This window comes from Talpa occidentalis, unplaced genomic scaffold (genome assembly GCF_014898055.3).
Source record: "Talpa occidentalis isolate TD23 unplaced genomic scaffold, MPIMG_talOcc4v2.1 talOcc4.16, whole genome shotgun sequence".
Taxonomy (NCBI): domain Eukaryota; kingdom Metazoa; phylum Chordata; class Mammalia; order Eulipotyphla; family Talpidae; genus Talpa; species Talpa occidentalis.
The window spans coordinates 47617947-47632873 of NW_023601653.1; the positions used below are offsets into that span (position 1 = coordinate 47617947).

Sequence of the window (14927 nt, forward strand, 5' to 3'; positions counted from 1 at the left end):
AATCAAATAAAGTCCCAGGAACACCAGGATCATTTAGCACTTTACACGTCAGACTTCTGGGTCCTTTCTTGTTTTTACTTGGAAAAGTAGACTGGTGGACTCTCAATAGCTTTCCTCACACCTCTCCGAGTTTTTGGAAGGTCCTGTAAGTTTCAGAGTCTAACCTTCAGCAATTCCAAACTGCTTATTATTTCTGCTTTTATTTTCCCCAATGGACAAACATAATGTGGTACAAAAAGTACAGGACAGTAAGTTAAGAAATTTGTTTCCTGGTCTTAGATCTGATATTAACTTTGAGAAATGACTTCCCTGAACCTGTTAAACATCTCCCAAAACTTCAATAAGCACTAACGTTCTAGGATTCTCAATAAAGCACAAAATGCCTGAGCTCGATTTAGCTCTCAAGTTTCCGTCGAAGCGGTCACAGATCCCCCCACAGATTCAGTGCAACAGGGACGAGCTGCCATGGAAACCCGAGTATAAGCAAAAATCTCCAAGCGGAACCAGAAGACTGCGGTTACGCGGGTCGAGGGAACCGAGAAAAACGAAGGACGGAGCGCACGCTAACAGTATTCCGAGGACCAGGACAAGCCCAAACTGGGGATCAGGGGAATTAGAACTACAGCTTTCGCGATTCCCCTGGTGTCTCAGGCCTTGCCACACTGCGCAGGCGTTACGTGGCTCTTTAACTCTGCTCTTTGACCTCCAGCCCCACCCCATCCTCCCCAGCCACCGAAAGGCTCTTCCGGTATAGTGGAGGCGGTTCCGGTTCGTGGCGGTTCCCGGGTTTTGCGTTCCGCGCCCGGCCGGAAACCCCTTCGCTTAGCAGCCGGTTCCGGTTCGGTGAGTGGCGGCGGGAAGCTGGGGGAGGGGTGAGGATGGAGGGAGCCCGGGCCGGGAGGCAGTGCGGGTCCGGGACGGGCAGCTTGGGCTGGGCTGGGCGGAAGCGGGGACGGCGGTGGGGACGGTCCTTTTTCCTCTGCCCCGCCCCCTGGGACCACCTCCCCTCCCCCCTGCTGTCCGCCGGCGGCCGTTAGTTAGGCTTCTAGAGGCCGTTCCTTCAGGCCTCTTTATCCTGAGTGGTGGCGAGGCCGTCCCCCGGCCGTCGCGACAGGCCCGGGCTCAGCGCCCTGCCCTGCGTGCGGGGAAAAGACCGGTTGGGATTTCGGGGCTTTCCCGCCAGAACAGGGTCTTCTCTCAAGGGAAAGCTGATTTCAACGGGAAGCTCAGCTTTCTGTTACACCTGCTTCACCTCCCGCCTTCCTTGAGACCTGAATATTTCTCGACCACTTCTGCGTCTCACGTAAACATTTCTTTGAACTCTTTTCCTGTGTGATCTCTCTCTGAGCGTGATATCGCTAGTGCCACCACCTGAGAGAAACGTCTGGACCTTCCTGCCCAGGTTATGAAAATCCCCTTAACTGCCACAGTTTGCTTACCTGTCTCATCGCCTCCTGGTAATTCCCTTGAACTGTTTCGCTCTTGATGTTCCCCAGCGTGGTCTCACAGGATATATGCCCAGTTTCTCTTTACTTTGGTGATTTCTGTTTATCGGTGCCTCTGCAGTGTTTCCATTATCTTGTTGGCAATAACGCTTCTTTATCACTTGGAAGTCAGTCTCGTTAAAGTTATTTCACTTCACTTTTGGCACAGTTACTATATTTGGGATGGTGGTGATTCTTGTTAATATAACGCTTTTTTTTGTAGGCTGCCAACTATTTGACTTAGGGCTCTTGAAGCCTGACCCCTTACTGTTCTTCCAATTTAAAAATTCCCTTCCTTTCTCCCCTCTTGTCCCATTATGGAAACTTCATTTGTTTCTGTGTTAAGATGTCTCATTCATTTTTACCTGCTTCCGATTAATTAGCCTGATTTCAAAGATAGTCTTAACTCATATCACCTATCTAATGAGTTCAATCTAGAGAGAGCAATTGGATTCAAAAACAGGTTTTGTTACTTCAGACGCAGGTGATGTAACTCTTGACTACTGCTTTGAAAGCCTTTTTCTTCCCTTGACTCCCACACCTCCTACCAGTTGCAGCAGCTTTATTGTCTTGCCGTGTTGTCTTTATGAATGTGGCTTCCCATAGTAGACAGTGAACTTAAACGCAGGAGAGATTGGTTTTTATTCATATTTGTATCCCCGGTATCCTGATCTAGTTGGTACACAGGGTGTGTGAAAGAAGTTGAATACATAGTGTTTAACATCTTAGAATCTAATTGGGAGAAATTACATATAAATATGAAAAACAAATACTTGATGAATGTAATGTAAGCTGTGTCATACACATAATTGTTTTCAGAGTGGGATGATTCACAAGGTCACTTCCATACCCTTCTTACATCATAAATTATTCTAACCACATCTTGTTCCTGGCTAAATCTAATTGCACAAGCCTCTCAAATATATATTTTCTAGTAACATCATAGCTCTAAACATTCTCTTTTATAAATCACCTCTTCTCATGTATGTAAGCTTCTTAATGTTTTATCACTTTTGTTACATCCTGTTAAGTCAGCTATCTTTTTTTTTCTTTCAGATTTCTTATTTCTTTCTACCTAACTTGACTTCACCTGAGAACCTATAACTACTTATGTTTTTTTTAGCAAATTAAATGACCAGTGTGAATTAGGAAGTGAGTTATTTGAATACTTTTCTTAAAGAAAAAAATGTTTATACTTGAGACACTTTGGTGGCATTAATTTAATGTCTCTTCCAATGTTATTGTAAAGGAACAAAAGAAAGTACTATAAGCACACTGATGAAGCTGGATTTATTTGTATTAAAATGTAGATGTGGGAATTTATTAAAATTATAAATCAGCATGGGTCTCTCAGAGTTGGTTAGGAATTATCTTGACAAATTGAAATCCTTTAATGAGGATATATTAAAGGATGTGAACTTTTGTGATTTTGGTGAAAGATTATTTGCTTCATGCTTCCTTCTCTTTTCACATCTAACTCAACAATGCAAGGTTAACATGGGGTTCTGCAGGGCACTAGGCTTTTAAATTAGCATTCTGCTTAATACAACAAAATAGGCTAGTGATGACAATTATGAAAGGACCTCAAAGAGTGAAATATGAAAAGTCTATTGGTAGTTTATTGGTTGATAGAATCTTTTTTTCTTATGCAAGGACCCAGGGAATTCTGCTTTATTAAAAAAGAAAGAACTGGGAGAATTTCCAAGTAGAAGCCTGTTGTTAAGCATTTCCAACATTTTTGAAGCCTAAATCTGAGGCTTAATTTCTTTGGAATCTCCCTGACAAGACTTAAGTTATCAGGTGATTACCCTGTTTACTGTGTAGCTGTACCATGGAAAACTCAAGCAAGCATTCTTTTTTCTTTTTTTAATTTTTTTTTTTTTTACTGAAGTACATTGACTTTTAACATTATATAGGGTTCAAGTGTACATCATTATAAATCAACATTTAGATATACTGCATTATTATGTAACCAATCATTCACAGTACAATTGATCCCTTTTACGCTGTTTACCCACCTCCCTTCCCCTTTCCCTTCTGGTAACTACTGCTTTGGTTTTATAGTTTAAAAGTTTGTTTTATTTAGATATTTCATTTGTTTCATTTCTTCTTGTGACAAATATCAATGAAATCACATTATCTTTCTCCTATTTTATTAAGTATGATACTCTTTAATTTCATCCATATTGTTACCTGTGGCAAAATTTCAACTTTTTAGAAGTTAAATAGTAGTCCATGTATACCACATCTTTATCCAGGCATCTACTGATGGGCACTTAGGTTGTTTCCAACTGTTGGCTGTTGTGAACAATGCTGTGATGAACGCGGAGATGCACATCTCTTTGAATTAGTGATTTTGTATTTGGGGGAGTAAATAGCCAGAAGTGGGATAACTGCATCATTTGAGATTGTTAATTTTTTGAGGACTCTCCATCCTGTTTCCATAATGGCTGCGCCAGTTTACATCCGCACCAACAGTGTGCAGTGGTTCCCTTTTATGCACATCCTTTCCAAAACTTATTTCTTATGGTTTTGGGAGTAGTCATTCTCACAGGTGTGAGGTAATGGCACACTGTGGTTTTGATTTACATTTCCCTAATAATGAGATGATAAACAGCTTTTCATTTGATCATTATCTGTCTTTGAAGAAGTGTATTCAGATCCTCTGCCCATTTTTTAATCCAGTTTTGTTGTTGAGTTATATGAGTTTTGTTTTTTTTTTTAAGATTTTATTCATTTTTGCATAGATGAACTGGGGTGTAGGCCTGAAGTGTGGGGAGAGGGTGAGAGTATTCACCAGAGACAGAGTGGGGAGCAGAGCTCCCTGGTGGCCTAGGGGTTAAGTTTCAGCATTATCACCTCCATTGAAGGCTCACCATGATGGCCTAAGTACTCCCTGGCCAGGGAGCTAACCCACATATGAGTTCTTTATGTATTTTGGATATTAACCCTTTGTTAGATGTGTGATTTGCAAATATGTTCTGTCTTTTTTTTTTTTTTTTTTTTTGGATAATGATGGTTTTACCATCAAGCAGTCTTTTTGTGTGCATTTTGTTACGGTGACTATAAAGGATACCTATTATTATCCAGTCTTAGTGCGTTCAAGCCCTGATATTGCTATGTAGCTGTCAAAGTCCTCAATCTCTTTAAAAATTTGGTGATAAGATTAAATGAGTATATGTGTCTGTTAGCATCACTAGTCTTCTTTTGGGAACCTGCCAAGAAGCATGTGCACCAAGAGTTTGTTTATTAACCTTATTCTAAGCACTTAAGCTTTGTAGCTTCCATTTTCTGGGGAAACTGGATGTACAACAGAGGAGAAAGTAATTTATATAGGCAGAGGGACTTTGATTTGTAGCATTTTAATGATGGGGGAGATAACTGTGAAGTATTCCTTGATTGTCCTACTAGTAGCTCTGTATTTGCTATCAAGTAAAATGTGTGAAAAAGAAACTTTAATAGGACCACTATGATTTATTACTTATCTATAAAATGGTTTTGCATGAGGTAATGAAACTGGATTGGGAAGAATTTCTGGATTGTAATTTTAGTGCAGTCTTTTAACTTCATGGTTGTATGCAGATAACTCAAATCTCCAAATGATCGACTCTCCCAACTTATTCTTGGCTTTAATATTCTGTCATTCTGCCAGTAGTTGCTGTTTGGCATAGCACAGGTTGCAGGAATGTTTGGAACTACCTCAGGATAGTTTTAGTTCCCATTATCTTCTCATCGAGTTAACTCTCCATACCACCTTCTGTTTTTCTCCACTGAGACTATAAATGTTACTTCTGAGTGACTTCCTGTTCTTTATTTATATGAAGTAGATGTTTTAGTATGTAATGTTTCCATTTTCTGTCTTTTATAGGATTTTGTATCTCTGCTAAAGTCAGTGATGTGAGAAGACCTGACATGGGTAAGACTGTGAAGTCATTCATTCCTCTTAGTACTCTGATTAAGCTAGAGTGAAAGAATGGGTTTTCCGAATATCTTCATATTTGCATCTTTGTTTTTTAATATTTTCAGAAAGATCTCAATCCTAATGTAATACTACATATCAACAATTTTGTTTTCATTGGTACATTGCTTATAGCATCTTTTGGAAGCATTTAGTATTTATTGTACTGAAAAAGCTAAGTATACACTAGCAGACGTTTACTGTGTGCAAGGCCCTATTACAAGTACTTAAAATATATTCATTTAATTTTTACAACTGCCTTACAAGGATTCCTAATAGTCCCCAGTAGGTACCGTCGTTAGCCCTATTATATGAAAAATGAAACTGAGAGGCAGAGATTTAGAAACTTGCCTAGGGTCAGACATCCATGATTCTCAGCACCAGAATTTCTTTACTACTAGTTAAGAAACCTGTACCCCTCTTCTATATGCCTTCTGCATGAGACATAATTTGATTAAGGTAAGTGTTCTTTTTTAATTTTAAGAGTTTGTTTGAGGGTTTATCATTTCCAGTCAGGTAGCACCAAACAACATGTAGTTAGGGTCGCTCCTGATTTTAAAGTAAATTTTTAGTTTCGTTTAGCTAGTGGCATTGAGAATTATGATTGGGACATTTTCCACTACCATAGTACTTTAAGTCTGTAAAGGAAAACAATAAAAAGTTAGGACTAGTAGCCAATTTTGAAATGGAATGAAAAATGTATAGATTTAGATCTTATCCTCTGTGCTCCTTTTAAATTCACGTTAGTCTTCTACTTTGTCTTTTTCTGTTAGTTTAATTTATCTTCTCCCTTCCTTGATAATTTGTCTCCCTTTTCTTTATATTTGTACAGCTCTTAAGGTATTTAGTAGATGATCTCAATCAATTACAAATGAGCCAGTTTTTAACCATTGGGTCTCTTTTTGACAATGACATTTTGAGATTTCTTGCTAGTGTTTAGTTATGAAAGAGAGGTTTTATTTGACTGTAGAACTGTTCTTTGGGAAACAGTTTTACTAGCTGAGAAGACTGGTTCATAGGTAAGTAGTTATTGAAGAATTATGTGACTTGAACTAATCCAGACTCTTTCCCCAGATGATATTGCTGATAGGATGAGGATGGATGCTGGCGAAGTAACTTTAGTGAACCACAATTCCATATTCAAAACCCATCTTCTGTCACAAACAGGTTTTCCAGAGAACCAGCTTTCACTTTCTGATCATCAGGTTAGGAAATTTTTCATCCCTTAATTAATAAATTATTTTGCCATAAATTTTCATCTAATGTAGTTTAAACTCCACACTCAAAAGTACAAGCATATATGTAAACTTTTTAGAATCAATTCTGGTGTTTTGAATTCTGCTTCTTAAACACTAGAACAGAGTTAAGTATGAGTTCTTTGAGAATGGTACATTTTAGAAAACTTTTATTCCTTTGAATATTATGGTTACCAATATATAGGTCAGTGTCGTCTTAAACTAGTGTTTTAAAATGACTAAGTATTAAATGGTGGATAGTAAGGAATGAGTAAATGTATAGAATCAAGACTTTGCCAGCCTGTTTGATATATAATACAATGTGCTGTCAGAGCATTATGTGCTAAATGTATATTTACTTTCTAATGAGAATTGTTTGAATTAAGTTGTATAATAGGTATTTTGTCCATTTTCCCCTTGAAGACACATTCATTTAGTCAGATTTTCTGTGCTTTTGTTTCTTAATATGTAATTTAACTAAACTGTATGTAAATAAAATATAGCTATGTTGAGTTCTGAAATATGTCATAGTCTAATGGGACATTTTTCCTGGTATAAATTTTTATTCTTTTTTTTTTCAAAATAAGATTTAAGAAAAATTTCTGTTTTGTTTAGATTTTACCTTCCAGTCAAGGAAATTTGGATCAATCTTTTACATACTCCTCAAGAAGTGCAGCTTATAACCCAAATTATTATTCAGGTATGACACATTTCTTGGAGTCAAGGCATTTATTTATACCTTTTAGATTTTTTCTAGCAAGTAATATGTCTTTACCATCTGTAAAAGTAAAAGCATTTTCCAAAAAGAAATGGTATTTTCGCCACTAAAACATTTTAATAAGCTCTGTGTGTGTTTGCTGTAATACTTGACTGATCTAGTCTCAATCAAAAATTAATTTTTTAATGGAAAAGGATTTTTTTGAAATCCATTCTTCTTTTGTCCATTCTACCATTGTAAAAACAGTACAGCTTTGTTTTGGCCTTTTTTTTTTTCCTTTCTTTTGGGATATGTGTATCTGATATAAAGGATATTTATTTTGTATTGATTTAAAGCACAGAGCTAATCTATTTGTATTCTGCCTAAAACTATGAATCCTGAAAATTCATTTCTACCCAAGCTTGTCCCTTAGTCAGGGCAGGAAATAGTAACTGCATGTTTCTGTCTAGCACCTGCCACAGCCATGCTTGCATATTCAAGGGCTTGCCTATTCATCTTGTGATCCATGACAGAAGTCAGCATTCTCTAGGCTAACCCCTGGCCTACTTTTCAGCTACCCACTTTCTACAGTTTGGACTTCCAATAATCCGCCTCTATCTTGAGCAAACTAAGAGTTTTTTGTTGGTTAGTCTCCTGGCAGTGTGACCCAGGAGGTTATAGTCATCTTCCTATATCTTTTCACTCTTTGTGCTTAAATCTCCTCACCTTACCACAAGTGTGGACGTACTGGCAATAAATACCTTTGAACCTTCTCCAGTGGGATTTTTATAAGGAGAAATTGAGAAAATAAATATGAAATGCAAATAATAATTATTGTTATTTGGCTTCCTCAGGATTCTTTGTCAACAAGATGAGATCTCCTCCCCTAAAGAGACGTTAGTATGATGCTCTTTTAGATTTAACTTATATTTAAGTGTCATTTAGTTGGGTGGTACTTTACCCTGGGTACTAAACTTCCTTTCCAGGGTTGAAAAGTGGTCTTCACATAGCATATGCATAATTTGTATAGAAAAATCAGTTAATTTGTTCAGACAGTAACTCTACTGTCATAGTTGTTGTGAAGCAGAGAGCCTGAAATCTGGTTTGATTAATCCTGGGGGGAAGGAGTGTGAGTAGTTAATGAAGTCAGATCAGTAATATTTCTTGAACTCAGGCTGTGTTTACTTGTAAATTCATGTGCTGATTTACCATTGGACAGCATTGTTTGCACTTTATAGTAATTACTTAATCAATTTTTTATAGAAAATTACACTCATTCTTCTGACAATAGCTCAATTCTTATTTACTCTGGCCTTTTCTGATTTTTATCAGTGTGTACATGCACTGTATACATGTGTGATTTGATACAGATAATTTTTTTTGCACAAAATTTTTTATTTTTTCATTTTGTTGTTCTTCAAATTTATCATTTTTTTGTTCATTTCTAAAAGTCCATGGAATTGATTATACACATTCATGTTTGTGCAAGTTCCAGAATCAAAAAGCTCTGAAAGCCAAATTTATATGGCATGAAAACTTGACCTAACCTGAGTTCATTCCTTGGCAAAGCCTACATGGATTGACATAAAGCTGCTTGTATTGTTTTTATCTCTGTAAATATGAGTATGCATTTTGTTGGAGATAAAGCAATATGTTTGATAATAGGTGCTGCTTCAGATTATATTGAGTCCAGCTCAGAAACTGGACTCAAGAGAGTTCTGATTTAAGATAATGGGCCTCTGCTTTCATTTGCTTCATTATTTTCCCTGTGGTTTTGGTCTCTTTCACCCTTGCCATTTTCAGGTATTATAAATAACATCACTTAATATTTATTTATAGAGATTTTTCTATTAAATTTCAATAGTTACTTGAGATTTACAAAAGATGTATTCCAGGTCCTCTCAAATCCTCGTGTTCTTGACCATGGTGAATATTTGGCCAGACAATGATTTTTGAGAGTTACATTTTTCCTATGTTTGTCCTCATACCACAAGTTGATCCACATATCAGAATCTTAGTTTCATCTCTTACTTGAAGTCCATTTCTTTAAGAAAAGAAAAAAATTACATAATAGCTCCTTTATACATGGTGATGAATAAGATACAAAGTGAATGATAAAGTCTTTTTGAAATGGGGAGACTGAGCTATAAGATTTATTCTCTAAATTTCCCCCTGAAGCAGAGCCTCTATTAAATTTCATCTAGTCCCTACCAGACAAATTTGTGGCATGTCACAGACCTCCAAAGTTGCTCTCTATCGGTGAATGCCATGGAACTATATACTTTTTTCTGATAATAAAATCTTTAATTCAAATCAGCTTTTTATGTGTACTTCTAAAAGCTTTCTTCCTTTGCTAGATTTATCTCAATTCATTCAGGTTGTGAAGAATTTTGTCTCTGCTGTCGCCTTTGGATTTAATCCCCACATTGATTTCTTAAGCCTTACCTGTTGATTGGGCTAGATGTGGGCCACCAGTTTGCTTGCTTTAGTCTTCTCATACTGACTGTTTGTATTTGTCTTCTCTCTCACCCTGCTGTCTTCTCCATCAAGATGAAAATGAACACAGGAAAGCCCCAAACTTTAGAATCTAGTGCCTAGAACATCCTATTTACTGTTTACTGGATCTATCTCAAGTTTTTAAAAAATCTGCTTCTCAATCTACTTAAGATTAGACCATTAAAACATTTGATTTTTTTAGAAAGCAGAGAAAATACAGCACTTTCACTTTATAATAATGAACATGAGACTTCAAGACTTGATTTTATTGAGTACAATGAAAAGAAAATTAAAACATTTTAAACCTTAAATAAAAGTAGATTAAGTTGAAAATAAATTATTTTGCTCATGCTTGGAATCATCAATGTCTTATCTTTGAGAAATGTATTAAATTAGGTTGCATCCAGTTATAATAACTAAAGTTTTTAAGAGAAGCAATTGATAGTCACTTTCATGGTTATTACCTGACATACTTTTTAAAATATAAAATTCATTTTGTCTATAAAAGTATTGCCTGCCTTTACTGAAAGTTTGAGGGGGGAGGAGAAAAATACCCATCACCCTATTAAATTAAAATTTAGTGTATTTCCTTCTAATTTTGTATATGTGTATATGCACATAATAAGTAGTCTGATTTGTGGCATTTGCAACTCTTCTTAGTGGTGACAGAATCCCAGGTTAAGCCCTGATTTTAAAAAAACAGTATCTGTAGTTCCCCGTTGGTCCCTCTCCAGCTTTGCTTGATCACATTAGCAATAGAAAATTATTTAGTGATTTCATTGAGTGGGAATGGAATTACCTTATTTGGGTCAAACAGAGTACCTGATCTTGTGCTTTTCCCTTGCATTTTAGAGCTTAAATGTCTGTCAGATGCTTTTGAGGAGACTACTGCGGCTTATCCTTGGTCTCAAATTTCATACCCATTAGGGTAATTTACATTTTATCACTTACTTTATTGTTACTTTACTTCAAGTAACATCTTGAATGTCAAATCTCTAGTTAGATCACTCCTTAATCAAATTTTAGCCAAAAGATGTGAGAAACAATAATTTCTACTTTAGGACTTTGCATTTAAATTTAAAAATAATTTTATGATCCTTTAGTGACTCCTTTTAATTAGCTGTGTGTCTCTGTCCTTAAAGTAATAGTAATAGATACTAAGTATAGGTACTGATTACAGAGAGGAAAAGTTAGAATTCATTTACTTTGGTTCATCCACCAATGAATCAGCTGACATCACTCTTGACATCACTCTTGACTGCTGCTTTTTTTTCTATTTCATTTATCCTAAATCCTGATAATTCTGATCAAGCTAAAAAAGACACAAATTAGTATTGTTGGCTGCCTTAATATTTTAATAGTATAAATATGTATCTTGTAAATTTCTATATCAACATACCTTGAAAGAGGATTGTCAAAATGATGTCTGTAGTAGACAGAAATTCAGGAAGTAGAGAAATTATTCTTGTTTACCCATTGGTACTTCTTACTTCCATAGCCTATCACCTGAAGTTATTTAGAAGGCACTGTTTTAAATTGTCTAAATCTGCTGATAGAAGAGGGCATGGAAATTATTCTAATCCTAGCTAAAACCTGAGGAGATTTTTTTATTAAACTAGCTTGGAAACCACAAGTCATAAAGTCAGGTAATAAATGGTCTGATGGCAGTAGCAAACATTGGAGTATTGATACATCTGGTTATTATAGCACTAAGTGACTGAAGGTTGTCATACCAGAGCTAGATGGGTTATTCCTGCCATAGCCAACCAGAATAAGCAGCAATTAGGTTATCTCTGCTCTTAGAGAGAGGCCCTGAATCATGAACATGGTAACTAAAACTGAGAAAGTAACACCAGCTGCTTAGTAAGCATTAATTGTTGTTCATTTGAATTACAATTCTCCTTGGCCCTCCACCTGCTTTCTTACTGGTCTGGCCTACCTTCTTTCAGGCCCAGGCCTGGGAGTGCTTGCAAGATATAGTTGGGGTAAAATGTTGACTTTTGGTGGACACCACGGAGTCACATTGATGCAGATAAGGCACATGGCTGTGGCAGGATTCAGCTCCTTCATCAATTTTCAGGTTAGTATGGCTGAATCAATTATAGTTTGTAGAAGTTCCCTTACTGCAGACTTTACTGGCAGTGGAGACTGGGATCATTCTTCCATGAGAGACATGCTGATGTGCCACATTGCTTTGGAATACAATGTTGGACATGGTTGCACTCATATGGAGCACCAGGTATAATTATTTGTTTAATTTATTCAAACTTTTATTCTTCTAGACAACCCTTCCTCAGACAGTTTTCTTGGTTCAGAAGACTTAAGAACCTTTGGTCAGAGTGCAAATGGCCAGTGGAGAAATTCCACTCCAGCATCAGGTTCAACTTTACAGAAATCAAGAAACAGCCGAAGTCTTTACCTCGAAACCCGAAAGACCTCAAGGTGGGTATTCTCGGTGGTTACAGACCCTTCCTTTGAGCTTTAAACCATAAAATATGGACAAGTCCATTTTAAATTTTCAATTCTTAATTTACTTGGAGCTAAATTTTGGTCACAACCAAATCTTATGATTGGAGGAGAGAGTTTGAGGAAATTTTTGGTGGATATGACTATATTAAAACCCTTGAGGATCAGTTTGGCTATTATGAATCTGGAAGTGAGTATCAGTCAGTTGTCAGTTTCTGTACTTTAGTAGCAAAGAATCTGGCACATTTTACAAGCAGAGACTTGACTTAAACCAAAGCAGCTCTATACCTTATGGCCCTAGTCTACTAAACCTAAGCTACTTAGAGAACCAAGTCACAAAAAAGTTTATCCTATTCAGCCTGACTTCATAAAGCCTACATATTCCCTCACCAAAATGATACTGATTATTAAAGTCAGATGTGTTTGACCTAAACATTTTTTCCACAGCTACTTTATTACAATATGAAAAACAGCTTTTTTGAAATAGTATTTGTGACTTTAAATTCCACTCTGGGTGATGGATTTTACAAATGTAGGATCATTTGAGTTTCTTAAAGCTAAGGTCTCTGGTGTTGATTGATACTAACAAGATGACTTATTTTACTTTTTAATTATTAGTACGTGGACTCTGGGAACATGTGTCAATACTCCCAGGAGTCACCTTCCCTATTTGTTAATATTTTTTAAAATTATACAAGAATACATTAATAACATTCACATTATAAAAATTAAAATATTGCTGTTAAAACTAGATATCCCTTGACCACTATCCACAATCTTTTCTTTCCCTTTGATGTGGTTCCTTCCAAACCTTTTCCTATGCTTGTTTCTTTTCATTCTCTCTTATATAGCATATATATGCTATGTATACTGTGAGATTTATAGTAGTTTTTTTCTTCATTAAAGTTATTTTATATATATATAATTATACATAATTTGGCGAGTTGGGTTTATTCCTTAATAATTTCATAGTTTTTTCAATATATTACAGAAACAGTATATGTGTTTTATAAAAAAACAAACAAAAAAACCCGAAAATGCAATTAAGGGAAAATATAAAGATCACATTCCCAACAGACAGAAATCACTGATCTCTGTACATGTCCCTCTGAATATTTTTCTCTGTGCTTGCATACTTTTTTAGGTATACTTTTTAAAGTAAAAATTAGTTCATACTATACAATTTTTTTGTAATCTGCTTTTCCAGTCCTCTCAGTAAATTTTATGTGAGTAATTTTTCCAATTCAATAAATTTTATCTTTTATGCTAAATTATATTTAAAATTTCCTTGTTGACCCAATGTATTCTGCAGTTTGTAAACTCTAGTTAGTTTGTATCTAGATTTGCATCTAGTCATTATCACCCTTTAATTTCTTATTAATCTATAACAGCCTGTTTGTATGTGACAGGACTTTTTCTCCTTAACGTTTACCTTTAGGATTTGATATTTATCCATAGTATTATTGTTTTGTCCTCTATCCTCTGTATTTTTTATAAACTAGAATTTTTTACTGAATAAAAGTTGATGCTATTTTACATCACATTAGAAAACCTTACGGTGTCTGGTTTACTTAGCTTTAGTGAGACTTGGGTTGACCTGTGAATTAAGGAAAACTTAGCTTAGTCCTGAATTTGTATCGTTAGGTTTTCCTTTCCTTTTTTTTTTTTTCCCCTTCATATTTAAAGAACAGGTTTATTAGGGGACAGGAAAGGGATAGGTTTGCTAAGAGAGGCCTGCATGATTGCAGGAGGGCGGCCTTGAGGAGAGCGGCCTCCACTGAGGGAGGTCAGTGAAGAGAAGCCCCGGCGTGGGACAGATCATGGGCAGCCAGGAGGCTGCTGCCCTGCGGAGGGAGAGAGTTGGTGAAGAGGCACCTGCATAGTCACAGGTGGGCAGTGGGATTACTGCCAGGTTTTCCTTTTTGTAACTAGAGTGTAAGCTAAATGAAGTTATCTTGGTATTTTATGAATGAACAGCTTCATATTAGCCTGATAGTTATTAATAGCAACTGATAACACTTACCTGATAAGAAGTTTATTAAAGTTGAAATTAATGAAATAACATCTTCCTAACATCTTTTCTTCTACAATTTTTAATTGGCACTCTCCTGTAAAGTACAGCTTTTTTCCTCATTAGTCAGACCTATTTGATTATTCCAAAATACATTTTCTACTGTGAATGCCAGATAAATTAGATCTTTCTTATTTGCTACCAATGTCCAATAAGTTTTTTTTTTAAATAACAACTTCCTGTGGCCTGAATTATTCTTTGTTGTTGTTGTTTTTTTAGTGTCATTATGGATTCAGTGTGTTTCAATACACAATCTACAATTTCAATCCATAATCTACAATTATTCTTTTTAACACTCATAACATTGGCCAATACAGACTCCAAGCCTACTTCCATGTGTGCCTAATACTGTTAATTTCTGGTAATTCCCTTGCTTTCTTGAGGATCTTGCATTAAACACACACACACACAACCAGAAGCATAAATACAAAAGACATTTTGGGGAATTCATTATGCCATTTCCAAGCAGATTATACTTTTCTTGGCATCGTTTCCTATATGCCTCCACTCTTCATAAGGA

At 36.1% G+C, this 14927-nt stretch overlaps 2 protein-coding genes across 13 annotated transcripts in view; one reads left to right on the forward strand and one right to left on the reverse strand.

Annotated features, from left to right (window-relative positions):
- Positions 1 to 1483, reverse strand: part of PFKM (phosphofructokinase, muscle) — a 52849-nt gene extending 51366 nt beyond the window's left edge. The window contains exon 1 of one of the 7 annotated variants that reach the window (XM_037514146.2): positions 1440 to 1483. The gene's annotated coding sequence lies outside the window, so the exon portion shown is untranslated. The other 6 variants (XM_054696318.1, XM_054696317.1, XM_037514145.2 and 3 more) reach the window with 6 other exon arrangements.
- Positions 584 to 14927, forward strand: part of SENP1 (SUMO specific peptidase 1) — a 66716-nt gene continuing 52372 nt past the window's right edge. For 2 of the 6 annotated variants that reach the window (XM_054696321.1, XM_037514150.2), the window contains exons 1-5: positions 996 to 1457; positions 5353 to 5400; positions 6517 to 6647; positions 7293 to 7377; positions 12153 to 12312. In XM_054696321.1, the coding sequence (XP_054552296.1) occupies positions 1406 to 1457; positions 5353 to 5400; positions 6517 to 6647; positions 7293 to 7377; positions 12153 to 12312 (476 nt within the window). In that variant the 5' untranslated portion in view covers positions 996 to 1405. The other 4 variants (XM_037514152.2, XM_054696322.1, XM_037514151.2 and 1 more) reach the window with 4 other exon arrangements.